The 19,983-nt window shown below is 43.9% G+C and overlaps 1 protein-coding gene across 1 annotated transcript in view; it reads right to left on the bottom strand.

Annotated features, from left to right (window-relative positions):
* Positions 1-3,026: 3,026 nt before the first annotated feature.
* Positions 3,027-19,983, bottom strand: part of LOC139612974 (neural-cadherin) — a 133,335-nt gene continuing 116,378 nt past the window's right edge. The window contains exons 23-34 of the mRNA XM_071469181.1: positions 18,786-19,063; positions 17,059-17,273; positions 15,431-15,558; positions 15,212-15,339; positions 14,728-14,839; positions 13,544-13,724; positions 12,487-12,653; positions 12,137-12,401; positions 11,850-12,030; positions 11,502-11,752; positions 10,431-10,588; positions 3,027-9,447 (exon numbers count right to left, since the gene is read on the bottom strand). Coding sequence (XP_071325282.1) covers positions 8,773-9,447; positions 10,431-10,588; positions 11,502-11,752; positions 11,850-12,030; positions 12,137-12,401; positions 12,487-12,653; positions 13,544-13,724; positions 14,728-14,839; positions 15,212-15,339; positions 15,431-15,558; positions 17,059-17,273; positions 18,786-19,063 — 2,739 coding nt within the window. The 3' untranslated portion in view covers positions 3,027-8,772. The remainder of the gene's footprint in view (positions 9,448-10,430; positions 10,589-11,501; positions 11,753-11,849; positions 12,031-12,136; positions 12,402-12,486; positions 12,654-13,543; positions 13,725-14,727; positions 14,840-15,211; positions 15,340-15,430; positions 15,559-17,058; positions 17,274-18,785; positions 19,064-19,983) is intronic.

The raw sequence follows: 19,983 nt of genomic DNA, 5'->3' as shown, positions 1-19,983 counted from the left end.
AAGGTAATTTCACCCAAATTGCAAATGTTTAAATATAATTTTCTGCAGTGTCTCCAGTTGCAGTTGTCCTGACAGCTCAGTCTCTGAATACAGGCTGTGTGCATTTCTCTGTGGACTGAGGCTTTGATACTTTCACAGTATTAATATAGAACCTAGACCTGCTTTATAATCACAAACACATGGACATCTACCTTTAGACTGTGTGGAGCTTTTAATGGTTAATTTTCTACTGTTCATCTTACACAGACTGGACCGAACAGAAAAACACATGATACAGAATAAAGATTAAAGTTTGGATCATGAAGATCCAGTGAAATTCATTCTCTACAACACAACTCCAGTCAGGTCAAAATGTATTTATAGAGCACCAAATCACAGCAGAGGTTATCTCCTGATCTCTTTATATTGATTGGAGACCCAACAGTTCCCATGGTAACACTATGTTGGAGAGACAACAACAAAAATTGTTGAATGGCTCAAATGAACAACTCCTGATTCAAAAATGGCTCCAAGTCATGTTTCTCTGAGTGAAGTCTGGTTCGTGCTTCAGTAGCCGATGAGACTCTGAGAGTTTCCCTCCTCGGTGTGAAGTTTGTAGTTTCAGCAGAGACAGAAAAACAAAGACAAGGCTGCGTCAAGAAAAACACTGAAGCACCAGACGTGTCAGAAATGTTACCGCAGGAGAAAATGAGCCACTAAATGAGCCCGGAAGTGTATGAAAACACACACACACACACACATTCACACACACACGAATGACAAAAGGTTGAATGGTGACAGTGGTATTCACCCCCTTGTTTGGGGGCTTAGTGTGTGTGTGTGTGTGTGTGTGTGTGTGTGTGTGTGTGTGTGTGTGTGTGTGAGATGCATAGGGTGTTTTGGCGGTCAGAGGCCCCCCTCCATATACATGCACCCCCCCTCTTAAAAACTGTAGAGTGAGTGTATTGTGTTGGCCTGGGAAAGTGTGGCCTCAACCCACACACACACACACTCACATACTCACATACTTGTACTTCTATCTTTGTGAGGACACAACCTGACCCTAACCCTAACCCTAACCCTGACCCTAACCTTAACCTAAACCTAATTCTAACCAGAACTCTAAAACCAAGTCTTAACCCTCAACATGTGATTTGAAGGTGTCTCAAAAAGTGAGGACCGGCCAAAATGTCCTCACTTTCCCAAAATGTCCTCACTCTGTCAGTAAAATACTTTTTTTGGTCCTTACTACACACACACACACACACACACACACTAACGCGCAGGTCATGTGTTCAGATACTCCCATCATCCTGTGTCCTAGAAATCTGATGCTAAACAGCTGAACTGCAGCAGCTTTTAGGTTTCGATCTCTCACCTTTCAAGAAGCTATTTGTAATTTTGCTATGACTACAAAGCTAAAATTAGCATTAACAGCTGTTTACTTCCCAGTCTGGAATAAATGTTGCAAGTTCAGCATCGAACTTCCTCCCTTCACTCACCAAGAGCCGTCTACAGAGGCTTCGGTTTCTATCACTTCCTTTCTTCTGCTGGAGTTACATGCTAACAAGCTAGCCGCAGCCCGGTTGGCCTGTCTTATCAATTTCCGACACCAAGGCACCGCAGCGTTCAGGCTGCTCTGCAGAAGCAGCTGCTCAGAGGATGTATCATAACCTCTGTACTGTAACACCGGACTGGGTGTAGCAGCGACAAAACCTACAAATAGCTCTTTGCGGTATGAAATGTCGTGGTACAGTAAGTTATAAAAACGCTCTGTGTGTCAGATGTCTATTTTTAGATCGTAATAACTTTCATATCTGTGGTTGTGATTCAGGACAAAGTGCAGACGCTGAGCCGCCTCAGTGAGAACGGACAGACTGGACTCATGTTAAAGAGGTCAAAGACAATACAGAGCGACCAGACACAAGCTGCTGCAACCCCCAACACACACACACACACACACACACACACACGCACACACACACACACACACACACACACACACACACACACAGCTGCATCAGAGCAGGGTAACCTCCATTCATTGTTGATAACAATGCATATGCTTCATGTCAATTCAATGTCCAATCTGTATGTGTGTCAGGAGGGTGGGGGCGGGGCGCGGGGGGTCAGAGGTCATTTTCCCAACAAACGATGACTCAGTAAAATGAACACACTGGTCTTTACCAGATTTATTCAAATTAAGAAGCAGGATTTATATCCAGGCTGCTGCGATGCTGCTGGATCAGTTTGGATCATTATACAGTGAACGAGCTCTTTGTTAGGAACACCAGAATAATTACCTTCAGTCCACAGGAGGAACCTGTGTCATAGCAAAGTGTCTGAATACTTATGTCAATGTGATTTTCAGTTTTTCCTTTTTGATAAATTTGCAAAGATTTCTAAAGAAAAAAAACAAACAAAAAACTTCTCTTCTGCTTTGTCATGACGGGGTGTTGAGTGTATTTTTTTATTTTAGCATAAAGCTGCAACATGACAAAATGTGCTGAAACTGAAGGGATCTGAAGACTTCCTGAACATGCACCGAGCTCAAAGAGACAAACTGAACCTGGAGGAAGTGGGCGGGGGTCGGAGGTCACCATCCTGATCTGATGCTCAAGGCTCAGCTTGAGGCCTTTGGGCTTTTAATGAAACATCTTTAACTTGTGTCTCTCTCCTCAGCACCTGACGACTCTGCTGCGTTCAGTTACTGGTGATGAACAAAGACCAAAGACACTGGACGGCCTCAGTGTTTCAGGGGCAGTGCAAAAATAAGCATTTAGATCCTTTAAGTAGCAAAACTATATGTAACACTGATATAAAATAAACTCCATTAATATGACATAATTATCAGAAAAATATAACTGGCAGTACATAATGTATATTAAATATGGTTTATTAAAATGTAATCTTCAGTTTGTTTATTCTAAATTTATTGTATTTTATTTACTTCATTCGAATAATTGTTTTCTTACTTCTTAGTTTCTGAGCTGCTGTCATGTAAATTTTTAAGTTCAACTTCTTTATATAATGTTGGTCATTTACTCTGTATCAGAGAAAAAAATGCATATCCTGATGCTGTAAAATCATAAAAACATTTTTTTTTTAATTTATTAAACATTTTATGTGTAAAAGAAACTAGAACTGTTAAAATGTGGTGGAGCCTCCTCTGAACTGTCCTGGAGCACAAGTGTAAGAAGTATCACTACTAAAGTAATGTGAAGCATACGTCAGAAAATAAAGTACATATACTTGTGTTACTATCGACCACTGTTCACAGGTCAAAGGTCAAAATCACGACGACACCTCACAGAGAAAGAGCAGCACCAGTGACACGAGTTGAGATCTGATGATAAACAGGTGAAGCGTCTCTGTGCAGCCTCACACGTCCCCACACGGTGACGCTGTTGCATCATCATCAGCAAAGCTTCACCTTTTCCTTCTCTGCCTCATCAACACTGAACTGAACAGACTTCAAATGATCAACATGATCAGTGTCGGAGCCTGTTACAAGGTTTATTTGGAGTTTTTTCCCTTAATGAATTTAGATTTTTATGCAAATGTTTCAGCAAATTCTACATTTTGTTGATTTTTGAAGTGAAAAGAAGTAAAAACAACACCGACACTAAACAGATGTTAAAATGATAAAACTGTTAGTTTTTATTTCATGAAGTTAAGGAGAAAGAAATTAATGTACCTGAGTACTGTCACTAAGAATCTGAACTTTACTTGAGTATTCTTCTTTTTGGAAACAGAGAAGCATGTCCTGATCTTCAGTCCATGTTTGAAGTTTTGGAAATGAAGAAAGATTCGTTGAGTTTTAAATGTTTGCGATCAAACTTCATCGCCGCCTAAAAAGAAGAAATACAAAAACGACTCTTTTTGTTGCCTCAGTTGTTTTTATGTCCATTTCTATCGTCTTTGTATCATTTTCTACCAGCTCTTTATTCTACAGGTTTTACAGTCAGTCAGCAGCTTCTGTAAATGTGGAACAATATGTGTCGACATAAAAAAATGTACTTTTGAATACTTAAGTATTTTTAAAATGAATTAAAAAGCTGACAGAAAGTTTTTCACTCGTATTGGAGTCATATTAAAGCAGGAGCATCTAAACTTTGACTAAAGTAACAGTTTTGTCCACCTCTGTTAATATAGAGATAAAGTTTGACCCTCCTGAGCCCCCACAGACGACACTGGAACCAGGTCTTGGTCTTCTCTCCGTCCTGGTTTCCTTTAAATCAAATTTAAAATTAAATCAAACGTTTTGGGGGAAAAGCCTTTTTATTAAAAGTCATATACAAAAGGAATATTCCATGTTAGGCTGCTATAAAACGTCCATATTTACATCATATCATACAGAACGACACCGTGTTACTCTCAGTCCAATACATGTGTGTGAACTCAACACACACTCACACTGAGTAAACTGCTTCAAAAACACTGGATTCACCACAAACATCTGCACAGGTCGACACTCAGACAACATCTGGAGCTTCACATCAGCGTAGAAAAAGACACCTGTGTTGTTTCATTTGGATGCATAGCTTCGAGTACAATTCTGCAAGGGCTCATTCTGCTTTTTTAAATCAGAGGAGAAATAAAAGTGAAAATATCTTCTGGAAAAATTCTGCTTCCATGCTAAAAATCTCAGGATCTCGTGGTAAATACTCTGACGTTTGGATAAAAATATTTAAGGACTTCAGTTGCTGCTCTACAAAAGCATTCTGGGAGAGAAACGTGACCTGAACCTTTCAAACCCCTGGACGTGTTTTTCTGTTTCTCGGAGTCACGTTCATCAAATAAAGTTTGAAATGATTGTACTCTTGCTCGCTCAGACTCCCTCCAGCAGGCTCCTGAGAACCCCGAAGGTTTGCTCGCTCCGTTTTTATGAAACTACATTCATCAGGCGGCGTAGTGACGACATACATAGAGAGGTATGCTGGGAAACAGCTGGTTAGAGTCTGTGGACAAATCTGTGTCACATCTTTGTCTCACTAAAAATCACATCTGGCCGTTTGGAAAGTGTCTGTGTCCTGTACAGGGGACATGTCCACCTGTGAGGGGGGAGACGCTGTGAGAAATGTCCCCCAGGTCGACTGCACGTGAGTAATGAATCAAATCTGATGCTTCACACAGGCTGGACCAAACTGAGCGGGACAAAACTACTGAGTCAGCACAACATTCATTTCAGCAGAGGATAAATTCAGATTTTGGTCATTAATCGTTAAATTTTTCAAGCAGAAAAAAACCAAACAGTCTGGTTGAAGATTCTTAAAGAGGTTCAGCTTCTTGAGAGGATCAGTTTTAACTCGACCTCTCTGGGTTTGACAGGAACCGAAGACGTCTCGTGTACGTTCGTGTTTCCTCGCGGTTTCCAGGAAGAGTGATGAACAGACAGATTAATCAGCAACAGCAGTAACTGCAGATACAATCAGGACATTTACCTGAAGGTTCAACTGTGGCTCCAGGTTCCAGCAGCAGAAGATCCTGTTATTGGTTTATAAACCAATTAATGGTCTCAATCCAACTTATTTTTCAGATCTGCTTGTATCTCATGAAGCTTCCAGACCCCTCAGGTCTTCTGGTCGCGGCCTTTTAATTAAACCCAGAGTCAGAACGAAAACCCACAGCGAGCCTCCCTGAAGACCTGAGGGCTGTAAACTCACGAGCTGCCTTTTTACTCTGGCTTTTAATTCAATTTAATTAATTTATGTCTGTTTTCCTTTTAATTCTCTACTTCTATTTGTGATCATTTATTTTATTCCTACTTTTATTTCTGGTTTTATTCTCATCCAAACATCTTCTGTCTTTATTATTTCATCTTTACTAGTTTTACCTCACTTGCATGTGGTTTTTAATACCCGACCTTGTGCTTTTATTCTGTAAAGCACTTTGTTTGTATGAAACGTTCTGCACAGATTAACTCAGAGTTTTTATTGGTCTCATGTTTGTCCGTCCTGCCGGTGGTCACTGCACCTGAAGCTCAGGTCTGATCTTCAGCAGACTCACAGGTTCTGTCTCATTATTCTGGTGAAGAATCATCAGGTTTGATTTAGAACAACGTCTCACTGCAGCTGCTCTCACGCCCTTTACAGATGTGAGCGTTCTGCTCACATCTGGCTGATTGAAGCCTGGTTTTGTTTTGTGCCTCTTCAGTAGTTTGATCATTAATAGAGGAACAAACACATCTGGCTGATGTGCAGTGATCTGGTTTGATTTCCCCACCACTCAGCTCTGTGTCTGTTGGCTCCGCCTCCTGCTGGACGACGAGGACGTCACCAAACAGACCGAGCTTCACTTCCTGCTCCTGTATCTGACGGCGGTTCAGCCTTTGGAGACGCTTCAGATCTGACGCAGAGATTAACGTTGATTTACACACTCAACACAGAGCTGAGCACAACGAGCTGCTTCCTCTGAGCCAGTGGTTAAAAACCCACTCAGTGACGCCCCCCAGCACGTTAACACAGTGCACAACCAACCGCAAGTGGAGAGGAGCTTCTGGGAAGTTTCTACAAGGGATAAAAAAATAATCTCTCATCCTATCAAAGCTTATTTTACATGTTTCACCTGCTGAGCTCACAAGGCTTGAACTTCTCAATGGATTCGTCCATTAGTGCAACAGGAAGGTTAGAAAGGAGAAAAGAAAAGCTGGCTGCTGAGTTTGATCTGTGGAGATGACAGGATGGTTCTTAAGAAGATAAAAGTGGAAAGAGAAAGTTTGTCCTTGAGTTCTTTTGTGAAACGGACTCTTTGTTTGTCGGTTTTGGTTCGTGTTGGAGGCTCGAAATGAAAACTGCTGGGGCGGACGTAACAAGATTAAAATGCGACATGAAAACGCCCTTAAAGAGGAACTTTAGTTCTCTTTATATGGGAGGAAGTGAGTGCACACGGCTCCAGATTTCTGAGACTTTGATTGTAATTTTCCAAAATTTTAAGAACAAAACTAACGACCCACAAACTGCCAAAAAAATAAAATAAATACAGCAGAGCTGCTTTTAACGAAGAAGAAGAAGAAGAAGCAAAAATAAATAAAGGTTCATGACATATTCCTGTTTAAAGCTGGTACAACAACAAGCTCTGTGATTTTACACTCAGACCTCCAACGACTCATCATCCTGCAGCTGCAGAAACATCAGCATCATAACTTTGATGTTATGATGCTGATGCAGCTGCAGAAACATCAGCATCATAACTTTGATGTTATGATCCACCATCGATCCACAGGAAGGAGCAGAGCTGCTGCGCTCACGTCACATCGACGAGCTGCGGAGAAAAAGCTGCTCAGACGGGTCGAACAGATGAAGATGTGACGGCTCCTGGACTCATTCTGAGTTTGTTCAGATCAACCCACAGATTCAAGGTCACTGACTGTAGTTACGTTTCATGACTTTGGAAGCTCCTGGTGGTTAAAGCTGAGAGGAGTCGTCAATAAATCAATTATTTGATTGACAAAAAATAGTTTAACTATTGTGTTATTCCACAAATCATCATTTTCCTTTGTCTTATGTAAAAAATGTATTTCTTCAAGACAAAACATTTTACTTTCTGACCTCCTGGAGACAATTCATGCAGAATAATGGATAATACTTAGTCGTAGATCTGCTGGTATCACTCACTGAGCTCATCTTTGTTTAACTGGTGCGTTTACACCAGTGGAGACAGAAATGTCCGATCAGAATCAAACTGGTTGACTGAGTGACCTTTGTTTACTCACAGACCAGAGACCAGGTTCTTCAGGACCAGATGACTGGTTTTGATGCTCTGACCTGGTTCCTGTAAATCTGTGGATTCATGCAGCAGCTCGGTGATCAGATTTCCCCTTTAAATGAAATTTTAGTTTTAATGTTAAAGTTTATTTTAGACAAACAAGACATTTTATTTATTGTAAAGCACTTTGAGCTTTATCTCCTGTATGAAAAGTCCTCTATAAATAAAGTTTATAATAATTATTTTTATTTTAATATTTGTATTTAGAGTTCATTTTTACATATAATGAAAGTTCCAACTGTGGAGACTTGTTTACTGATTCAGAGACTAATTATTATTCTCAGTTTCAGCCGATTGTCTCTTTAATCCTGCTGCTCACATGTGAACAGCTGATCAGAAACCCGGACCGAGGACTCATCTTCCTCCTGGAGAAACCAGACCACTGCAGAGAGCTGCTCGGTTTAACTCAGATGCTCTGATTTGTCCTCAGGCAACACTCACACCTGCGCCACCTCTCACCTGGACTGTCTCTCTCCTACAAACTGAACTCAGACCAGTTTGAATATTGATGAATCTAAACTCAGGAGCTTCAGTTCAGTTAGAGTTTCTCTGCTGTGTCTGTTTGCTCGTCACAGCTTGATGATCTCAGGATTACAGACCGACAGCTCAGTCCCGCCTCTATCAGAGGCAGCAGCCAATCGGGACTGAGGAATTTCATGTGCAGCCAATCAGATTTCAGGGCTCTCAGTGTTCCTGCACAGGTGTTTTCAGTTACACTACCTGATTGGACCTGATGTCAGGGCTGTGTGGGCGTGTACCTGTGGGCGGGGCAACAGAACTCTACCTGATGAATCCACTTTTTGACCAATAGTAAAGCAGTAAATTAGTATTTAACTTGGATGATGTCATCACCTGCTTCTGCTGCATAAATTGTAAACAACAGGAATTAAAAATGATCATTTTATATAATTCAAGGTTGATTTTAAAGTGACGACTGATGATTTGACGTGAACGCAGCAGAGTCCCCGCTCCCTCCTTCAGTCTGTTTTAACCCTGCATGTAGGTGGGGGGGTCGTGTAACACCTCCTAGTGGTGCTGGGGCAGGGGGTCGTGGCTGTGGCTCCTCTGTATGTAGGCTATTGCGTCCTTGTATGAGAGCGCCAGCTGGGGCCGGTCGTACATCTCGCTCAGAGCCTGGAACTTGGGGCCCCACCGCGACAGCCTGTCGTAGACGAACCCTCCTTCATCGTCTTCCTCTTCCTCCTCATCGCCCTGAGCAGCGGTGGCGATGTTTCTGCGCGATGTGGCTGACCCCAGCGAGCTGAGGCTTCCGGCTGACGACCCCGAGCCCTCCACGCACCAGACGTGGTAGGCGTCCGGCGGGAACGCCTCGCTGTCGTTGTCGGCCTCCCAGATGATTCGCGACACATAGCTCTTAAAGTCCACGTGGGAGCGCGACCCTGGCTGATTGGCGTCAACGTAACTGCCCGCATCACTCGGCTCCACGTCTCTGCCTGCCTGAGCGGCGTAGTTGGTGTAGGTTGCGTCGCTGCTGTAGCTGGCGGCGGCGTGCTGATGGTGGTGGTGATGGTGATGTGGGATGCTGAGGTAGGGGGCACCTGAGCTGCAGGAGGAGCTGGACGGGTGGACCTCCTCTTGGGAGCCAGGGGAAGACTTGATGAGCGGGGCGGTGGTGCAGGACGAGGACTGGGACAGACTGGAGCACAGAGGACGCTTCAGCTCTGTGATGTCATAACCATTCTGGAGGAAAAGAAGGAGGAACAGAGTCAGGCCTCAGATGATCCCTCAAAACATCACCAGGTTTATTAGATACAATCTGTTATATTAATATAACACCTCAGCTAGTTTTCAGTTTTTGTTGACATTGATGGAAAATGAATAAATTCACTTCATGTTTCTTACTCAGCTCATAATTAAAGCTCCATCCAGTCTAAAGGCAGCTGTCCATGTGTTTGTGATTATAAAGCAGGTCTAGGTTCTATATTAATACTGTGAAAGTATCAAAGCCTCAGTCCACAGAGAAATGCACACAGCCTGTATTCAGAAACTCTAAATTTTGTCAGAGTTGGTTTGTGAATTTGTGAGTTGTGGCCAAAATGCTGTTTTGTGAGGTCACAGTGACCTTTGACCTTTGATCACCAAATTCTAATCAGACCACCTCTGAGTCCAAGTGAACGTTTGTACTGAATTTGAAGAAGTTCCCTGAAGGTGTTGAAAACACTGTGCCTCCAGCTCTGACTGTCACTGTGACTGGAGGCGTAAAAACCTCGTCCAGAGGAAACTATTCAGGAGCTCCGGGGCAAATATCTGCTGCAGGGTCCTTATTGTGCAGACTCCCAACCCCTGTGCATCGTGTGTGCACCCTGACACCTCCAGGGTCCCATCATGTGACCCCCAGTTTACTGCGTCACAAGCTCTGTCGTGATTTGATTAAATGCAGCTTCATTTAGTCGTATGTATAAACTGCAGCACAATACAAAGTGAAAGGATTTGACCCTCAGTATAAACCTCACAACAGTAAAAAGTGAGGATCTGAAGCACAAGGATTTCTTTTACTTTAAAATTCTGTCTGAAAGTTCTTTCAGCTCAAGGTTCCCTGACTCCAGTTCACAACCACAGTCACAATGGGAAATATTTTCTCCTAAAAGCAATAACTTTGACCTTTGTATGTGTGTGTGTGTGTGTGTGTGTGTGTGTGTGTGCGCATGTGTGTGTGTGTGTACCTGGTCCTGCTCCCCCCCTCCCTCCTCGTTGTAGTTGAGGATGTTTTCTCGGATGTCCTCCCAGCTCTCGTGTTCAGCAGGGATGTGGTAAACTCCTCGCTTCCTGAACTTGTTACGGCTGCCTTTCTGGTTCCACACCGTCACCGCCACCAGCACCGCTGCACACACACGCACACACACACAGACAGACACAAACACACACACACACACACACACACACACAGAAAGAGAGGAGGACAGTATAAATATGCATCTTGGCGTGAATGTGACTCTGCACCACGGGGACAGGCTTCTTTTCCTTCCTGTAGATTTGTGGCAGCAGCTCATTAAAGCTTCTCTGTGGAGCCTCAATAAATCAGGACGAAGTTCATTCAGAAACATTAGAAGAACAGAAACAGGTGAAGCACAAACGAGTGGAGGAGGAATCTTTCTTCAATATCCTCCTGATTTTTTTCAGGTGGGATTTAGAGCAAAAGCTGCTTCACCTTCACCTTTAGGGCTGATGGGAAATGAAGTCTTAACTGATGGGGAGCAGAGGCGGCGGACTGTCATCATGAGTCCATCAGATGCACTGACGTCCTAAAAATCTCAGATGTATCAACTGATTGTTGTGTAACTTTTACATAACTGACATTTCTGTGTGCAGCTTCCTGATCGATGCTAATGGAAACATATTGATCGCTACAGAACACTGTAACACGAGTTAGTGTGTTTCTGATTTATTTTTTTAACACACTAATCTTTATTTCTTCTTGATGACAAACTGATCATGATTTTCAGCCCGATGTTCACTCGCTGTAGTAACATTAAATGCTAATTGCAAGTGATAACATGAGCCTTCACAGTAAAAAAAGAAGAATCGCAGAGCTGAGTTTGTTTGAGTTTCCATATGTTGCTCTTCATTCAGCATCTTTGCTTCAGTATCTCTGCTCTAACTCCAGTTCTTCTGTGTCCTTCACTCTCACTGTGTGATTCAGCCTCACATGAAGAGTTTTAGTTCAGTGAACATTTGTTTCATTCTGACTATTTAAAGCTTGTTTTGTTTAAATCAATCACCCTCTTGTCTCTTACCAAAGAAGACGAGGAGACACATGCTGATGGCCAAGATGGAGCTGGGACTGAGGGCGGCCAGTCGGTGACCTTTGACCTGCCCCAGTTCGCAGCGCTGACCCCTGAACCCCTCCTGACACCGGCACCGGTAGCTGTCGCGCGACAGTGCCTGGCATACGCCGCCATTGCGGCAGGAAGAGAGTCCACAGGGCGACGGCATGCAACGCTGCTGCCCCGACTCATCTGTCACTGTCACCTGACCGCCAGGACACCTGGGAGACGACGCAGAGGGGCGGAGCCTGAGATGAGTCACTGACATCAGAATGTTTATTAGGATGTGTGTATGAACAGTGTGTGTGTGTCTGTCACCTGCACTGGTGCTTCCTCCACAGGTCAATGCAGCGCAGCGGGCTGCGGCAGGGTTGGCTGCTGCAGGCGTCGCTGGAGCAGCCTGAGGTGATGCCCCGCCTCTCCAGCACCGCCACCAAGTCCCGGCTCTGCCCGTCCAGAGGGAGGACCTGACCGTTAAAACGAACGTCCCGCAGACAGCCTAGAGGAGAGAGCAGAGTCTGAGAATCACATGGAACCAGCTCCGTCGCTTGGCCCGGTTCAGTCCACGGGAGACCAGCAGAATCCAGATCAGATCCAGATCTCACCCTGAAAGTCCGCCTTGTCTCCGGTGGTCGGTCCACTGCCGACCATCACGCTGGCTGGGTGGACCACGATCTCCCTCCGGCTCCCCAGCCGGGCCTGGACCTCCCGTGATCCTCCACCCCGCTCCAGCCGCAGGGTGAACACGTTGTCATGGCGACTGAGGCTGACAAGGACCCACTGCCCGATGTCCACCTGCTGGCCGGGGAGCCGCAGGGCGTGGGCACCGTCGCCAAGGTTGGCACGAACAGAGAGATGACCCTCCATGATCTGAGAGAGAAGAAGAACATTCAACTTTCCCACAGTTTTAAACATGTCACTGACTGATGGCGGACGGGTGGAGGGGCGGACTGACCTCCAGGACAATGTACTCATTGGCTTCCCGGGATGTCACGGAGAGCAGGGTGCCTGAGGTGGCCCTGGTTCTCAGGAGCAGCTGGACGTTTGTGCGTCGGGAGCTGCCGCCTCCTCTGAGCTGATAACGCACAACACTGGCCGAGTCGAAGGAGAACTCTGGGACGGCTGAGGAGGAGGAGGAGGAGGAGACAGTTCGGTTAACTCCTGATTCTTTCATAACCTCAGGTGTTGTACCTGCTACCAGCCACCACAATCCTGCTCCACACCTGCTCCTAAATTTATTAGGATAATAATTTTTATTATTAGTAGTATTATCATTATCACTGCATGGTGGACGTTTGTCTACTTTACAGATAGTAAAGGGGGTTGTGTTTTTTTCATGCAGCTCTAATGTCAGACTGAGAACAGACAGATGGATTGAACTGTCAAAGCTCCATCTGTTGTTGGGTTAAATATAAAGTTCATGACAGTGAGAAGTTACTGGAGATCAGTGTTTCTCAAACTGTTTCAGACCAAAGACCAATGAGCCACTGAAATAAAACTCACACACCATCTAACTCCTAAACACTTTCCAAACCACCAATACTTCAGTAGTGTTTTGGTCAACTTGAATGAAAAATATCATGTTTTTTTTTTAAACTGCATTTTGAGTCTTCATTGGATGTGACAGTGACATTCACTTTTGACGTGAACCACGAAACATAACGTGTGGACTGGAGAAGCAACAGCGAGTCGACAGTGTCGCCAAACAGTCGGTTACAGTGAAAACCAACAACACTGTAAAACAGACACTTCAATGATGTTTTAATTTACATGAGTTGATTAAATACTGAAAACAACAGGTACACTTCTCAGTATCAGGCTCTGTGGTCAATCTCACACAGTCTGAGAAACACTAAATTTAAAACAGATTATAAACAGAGCCACGTCAGACCGATGTTTTAAGTCCTTAGATTGAGTTTCTCATTCAAAACAGAAAATCTGAGAAGTTTTCAGGATAAAGCCTCTTTGATAAAGAAGACATCACACACACACACACACACACGGTCTCTCACCGCGGTCACACTTGTGTCCCATGTATCCCGGGTGGCACTCGCAGCTGAAGGAGCCCCAGTCCGCGAGGCAGGAGGCGTGAACGCCGCAGGAGGGACTGGCCGCCGTCACGCACACCCCATCTGTCAGCCTGCAGCCCGGGGCGCTGTCCACACTCTCACCTGGAGACGCCAGGTCGTACACCTGAGGGACGGAGGGTGTGACAAAGGTGATTAACATACGTTCTCTTCCTCCTTTTTAATTTCTATCCATCATCATCACTTTCTTCACAGCCTTCGTAAAAAAGTCAACAGCTGAGGTCACATCGGCGCTGCGTTCACATCCACCATGTTTTTTCTGCAGTATGAGACGTGCCCGTTGTCTTCAGATGGCAGCCATGTTTAAAAGACAGGAGGTTATAATACGTCCTCTGAGCAGCTACGTCTCCAGCACAGACTGGACGCTACAGTGACTCAGTATCAGAAAGTGACGACACATCACAGGGCTAGCTGGTTAGCATGCTAGCCTCAGTAGAAGAAAAGAAGAAGGTTGTTCTCCACAGCTGGAAACAGCTGCTGGTGAGTAAAGGCATGAAGTTTGATGCTGAACTCTTCAACGTTTCTTTTAGACTCGTCAGTAAACAGCTGTTAATGCTAACATTAGCCATATAGCTATAGCAAAACTTACATATAGCACCTTTAAAAAGAATAAGCTCATGACTGGAACCACTGAACCAAACAAACAATGTCAGACCTCAGTCAGACATCTAACTTCACAGCTGTGGTGATGCTCATTAGAAACCTCTCAACTGACTACAGGAAACTACCCCTAAACACAGGGGATTGTGGGTAGAAGTTTTTCCTGGGGAGTATTTTAGGATCTTTGAGGTTTTCACTGAGCAGCAGAAGAACCACAGCAGCTCGTTCAGCTTCTTCTCATTCATATTAGATTTTAGACAGGGGATGCTGGGATGTTGGCCGAGCTCACCCCACCATCTGTCCGACCACTGTCCCCCGGTACACACACACACACACACACACACACACACACACACACACACACACATTATCCACGTAGGAGTTGAGAGATGTATGAGTGAATACATGCAAAAAAACTGAATTTAAAAACAGGAAACACAGGAAATGATCTCTGGGAGGGAAACACACACACACACACACACACAAACACACACACACGGTGGTGTTACCTGACTGTCCACCACCAGGTTGCGGATGCAGCCGGTGAAACTGCGGTAACGTCGGTGAGGAGACGTTTCCTTCGCCCCTCCCAGCTGAAGAGGCTGAAACACGTTCAGATACCTGAGGAAAAGGAGGAGAGAGGAAGAAGAGGAGGAGGAGGAGGAGGAGGAGGAGGAGGAGGAGAACAACATGAGTGCCACAAAAAAGAGAGGAGACAAGTAGAGATGGAGGAGGATGGAAAAATAGAAGTCGCAAAGGAGAAAATAGGCAGATGATGAGGAAGAGGAGAAGGGGAGAAAAGATGGGAGGAGAGGAAAAAAGGGGAAGAAGGAGGGAGCAGGGGAGAAGGAGGACAAGAAAAGGAAGGTAAGAGGAGGTGAAGGAGGAGAAAATAAGCAGGGTGCAGGAGTAGGAGGATGAGGAGGGTGGAATAGAGAGAGCAGCAGGTCAAACACAGGAGGAGGAGGAGAAAGTCTCTCTATATTATCTCACCTCTGCTTCCCTGGTGTCTCTCCTGCAGCTCTGCAGCCGGACTCGTCCACCTCCTGACTGTCTCCCCCGACTCCCTCCAGCTCGCTCACCGCCACCCCCCCACACTGGTCCAGAATCAGCTGGACGGCCTGAACACACACAGACACTCCACTGTCAAAACCCTTCATGACCTCACTGTGAGAAAACAACCTGTCAGAGTTAAACATCGGTCCATCCTACCTTCCCGTCACTGATGATGTCGAGGCGATGCCAGCGCCGGTCGGTGGCGGTGGATTTGGGCGGGAGCTGCAGTGTCAGTGTCCCTGATCCGTGGTTTATGCTCAGAGCTGGAACGCCGTTCCTCAACTCTGTTCGGAAACATGAGAGTCTTAGTTTCTGTTTTCCTTCCATGACCTCAACATGCCGCTTCCTCCTGCTTTGTTGATGTGGTTTTCAGTCTCTTAGGCCGGTAAACATCCAGATTCACCAGGACCACGGACTGAAAACCTCTGAGTGTGATGATTATAAAATTCTTTCTTATTTTAAAATCTGTACCTGGATTTTTATTCTTGGTCTTTGGCAACAAACAACAGAATCCAAGCTCAAAGATCCATTTAGTAAAGAGTCTGAGCTTTCAGCAGCATGTCATGGTCTTCATCCAAATGCGGCTGGCTCAGGTGTCATGACATCATCAAAATGGGACCAAACTTCACATTCAGATCATGTGATGGTACCTGAGCAAGCACCTGTGAGATGCACTTAAAGGCATCTACCACAAATGCTTTATAAGATGGGATGTAACGGAAACATGAGGATTCGAGGACCTTTCTTTGCTGAGGAGTTACAGCTTTAATCAAATGTCTGCAGCCACTTTAATGAACTTTTAGTAGGTTTGAAATGTTGTATTTCTATATGATGATAACGTGGGGACCAACGTGTTTTGTTTAGTTTTGATATTAGTTGCATCTTTTTCTATAACACTGTTCATGTGTTTTTACTGCACTTTAGAGACGTGTCCTGTTCTATGTGATATTCAATACAACAATGAAACTTTCTTCAAATTTTTGTGTTGTTGAAAATCCAATAAACAAATTTGTGGAAAAAAAAAGAAAATTGACCTTTAACTCTTTTCTCTATAGATTTTAGAATCGAACCACTCAAAAGGAAAATGTATGTAAAGGCATTTTTCCTTTGTTTCTGGAAAGTTTGTGCATGTGTGATACTTGGATTTTGCTGACTGAGTACTGAGGTCACATGACCAAACCTCTGACCCCGACATCACCTCTCGACATCACTGTGTAAAGCTGCTGAATCTGCTCAGTCAATTCTGTGTGTGTGTCTTTCAATATCCTCAACTGTCCATATCACATAACTATCCGTGTGTGTGTGTGTATGTGTGAGCACGACCCGATCAGCCTCACAGCCACGTTATTGAGCATGTGATCGATCAATGCTGCAGCCACCTTTGATTTCCCGCTCCCTGGACTCAATAATTATATAACTTTAATGCCACAAGATTATGCAAGAAGTGTTTGAAAGGCCATCTGCAGGCTAATCCGTTAGCAGCACATCAGGCCGTCGGGAGCTGACATTAGACTTTATAAAGCTTGTTGTCCACTGAGACGCTGTCGCTACAGCAGCAGACTGATTCAGTCTTTGTGTTTGTTGAAAAGGACGAGCAGCGGCATGCTCCAACCGGCGTCTGTTAGGAGTTAAAAATGTCAAAACTTCTAGCTAAAGGGCGCCACGTTTCAAACTGAGTGCAGTAATCCACAGGAGCCACACCCACAGTCTCCCACTCGGCTCCAAAATTCATCTCGTTTTGGTCCAGAGCAGAATTCTGACCTGTACGCTAACAGAAAACTCACCTACGGCGATGAAGTCCTCTTGCTCCCCAGGGTGGGCGGGGCCAAGAGGCCCGTTATACAGCAGCAGCCCATTGGCCGACTCAGCCAGGAACTCCAGGGAGATCTGGCTCTGGAAGCAAGGTTTGATGGGAGGGAACCAGGCGTAGCCTTGGCCGCCGAAGCTGTGTTTGGTCTGCTGGCACTCGGGGCCGTCGAACATGGGCGGACACTTACACCTGAGAACCAGAGTTTATTCTTTACTTCATATCACCTGTGTCTCTAAACACTGCTGAGCATCTCGAACGTCTTCAGACCCACTGAAGCTTGGATTTGAAGCTGGTCAGAATAAAAGTACTGAGGTCATCAAATTGAATCCTCAGTGAACTATTAATGTTTCTTTTTTATATTATTCACTCATGTAACTGTTCAAATAAACTTTCTGTCAATCTTTTCATGCTGAATGTTTTTCCAAAGTTTCCTCTACGCTGCCAGGATGAAACTTTTTTATATACTCAAGCCAATTTAAATATATTTCATCCAGTGGTTCCAAAGCTTTTCCAACTCACAGCCCACTTGAAAATCTCCACATCCGAACTTCTAACAATACTGAGGCCATTGTTACAGTCTTTTTGTTGATAAAAATCAAACAATTACTTATTCAACTCTTCCTGTTGCTAACCAGCTTTCCATTTTGATGCTCCAGTTGTTGTTTTTTTTGTACATTTTTAATGTTTTCTTTTTAAAACATTTAAAACATTATTCGTATTTTTCATATTTCATTTTTTATGTAATTACATCTTTTCACCAAGATTGATCGGTTTTGAAGATGATTAGTTTGCCCACTTGCAAATCCATTGTGGCACACCAGTGGGCCCCGGGCCACAGGTTGGGAACCACTGATTCAGTCTAAATACTGTTTATCTAATTCACCCTTCATATCCAGGTGTATAATTTGTGTGAAACTGTAGGAGACAAACTGTTCTTGCTGCCTCAACAGTATAAACTAACACTGTATAAAACTAACTCTGTTGCTGCGGCAGAACTTTTCATTCCAGAGATGAAAACATTAATTAAATGAATTGAAACACAAAGAGAGACAGACACCAAATGCAAGAAACCTTGACAGAAACGCTGTTAATTAAATGTAACTGTAGAGAATATTTGCCGGCATTAATAGGGTTTTTTTTGAGAGCAGCAGAAAGAAAAAAGAGCGAGAAGGAGCGAGAACCATCTGTCAGCAGCTGAGAAGTTTCATTTGATATTTAAACCATTAAAATGATTTGACAATTCAAAGTCAAATATTGCTCACAGCTGAAATGAGGCTCTGGAGGGTTTGAACTCCAAGAGAAAATTTCCCTCTTTCTTATTAAATCTTTTAAATCTTTGACAAATTCACTAAATGTTAAATCAGTTTTAAAATTGGAAATGTCTGCTAGTTCCAGATGATGCTAATAATGTAGGACTTGAATCTGCTGTAGTGTGGTGGAAATTATGGAAACATGGCTACTGTGATAAAAATGGGACTTCCAGGATCTCATTATAGAGAAAACGTTCTGTTGTTGCACCAAAGCTTCTGTTTTTATTTTACCCAGAGTTTCAGAGACTAGAACAACGGCTGAAAGATATTTATTTATATATATTTATAAGATTTAATTAGTGGAACAAATTCACACTAACACTCATGTTGGCAACATTAAGGCAATGGAACAGAACTGAACAGAACCAGACAGACCCCCCTCTGCACCTACCTGTATCCCAGCGGCCCGTCCTGACAGGTGCCCCCATTGAAGCAGGGGTTGGTAGGGTAGGCGGAGCAGGACAGGTGGATGGCCTCCCGGCCCCTGCAGCCACACTGCGCCGTCGATGAGGCCAACAGTGACACCAGAGAGGTGTTACCGGAGCTCAGAGCCACCGGCGCCTGGCTGAAGGAGACCTTGTTGCTGCAGCCTCCAGACTGACTGCAGTCCGTGTGGGGACAGTCGTCAACGCCCACCTGAGAGATGGACACGCCCAACATGGCCTCCAGCTGGAGGAGGTAAGTTGATAGACAGAAAGACATTTAGGTCGTATGTAAAAAAAAAAAACAGCAAACAATCTGATAAAAATGTTTCTACATCAAACAAAAACTTGTACATAACTTTGAATAATTAGAATAAAATTAACTCTAACAAACTGTTAGCATGAAGCTAAGTAAAACAAAAATGAAAGTAAATGAAACTAAAAGTGATTTAACTGAAACTAAAACTAGGATTCAATTTGACCATAAGATAATTGAAACCAAATCTATTAAACTCAAAGTTATATGAGTGAACTGAAAGTTATTATTAGGATACTGAAATTAAAACTAGGATTCAAATCTAACTAGCATTAAACCAAATGAAACTACAAACAGCATAAAACTAAAACATGAAGACAAACTTAAACTAACAGGAGACAAATACTATATGAAACTACAGCTGAAACTAAATCAGGGTAAACAAAGAACTAATTTAAAACTAAAACCAGTGGAACCAGAACAAAGACGTGTTCTTGAAGTTGTGATCTTGTTTGAACACAGAGAATCTCAGAGAATGACAGCAGTCTTGTTTGATGTGATGTCTATCTACACCAGTGATACCTGGATCCAGTCAACTCCTCTTCCCTTGGTGTTTCTCTGTCATTCTCCCGAGTTAAAGTTTTGCTGTCATTTGCTTCTGTTGGCAAATTCACCCATTTCCCTGCTTGTCATCTCGATTCTTCTCTCTCGTTTCGTCTTTATGGGTGAGAGGTTTTCATCCGAGTCCCTCAGGGTTTCCTGTCTCTGCCACAGTGTGTATTTCTTTTTTTGGAGTTTAGTTTTTCAGATGACACTCTCATCCACAGCGACTTCACACTCCCCAGACAGAGCTTCAGTTTCTTGGCTCCAGAGCCAATTTCAACATAGTCTTGTTTTGTTTTTTTTTATCT

This window comes from Trachinotus anak, unplaced genomic scaffold, assembly GCF_046630095.1.
Source record: "Trachinotus anak isolate AG129_WGS33_773 ecotype Australia unplaced genomic scaffold, CSIRO_AGI_Tana_v1 ptg000032l, whole genome shotgun sequence".
Classification (NCBI taxonomy): domain Eukaryota; kingdom Metazoa; phylum Chordata; class Actinopteri; order Carangiformes; family Carangidae; genus Trachinotus; species Trachinotus anak.
This window is presented reverse-complemented; position numbering and strand designations above follow the sequence as displayed.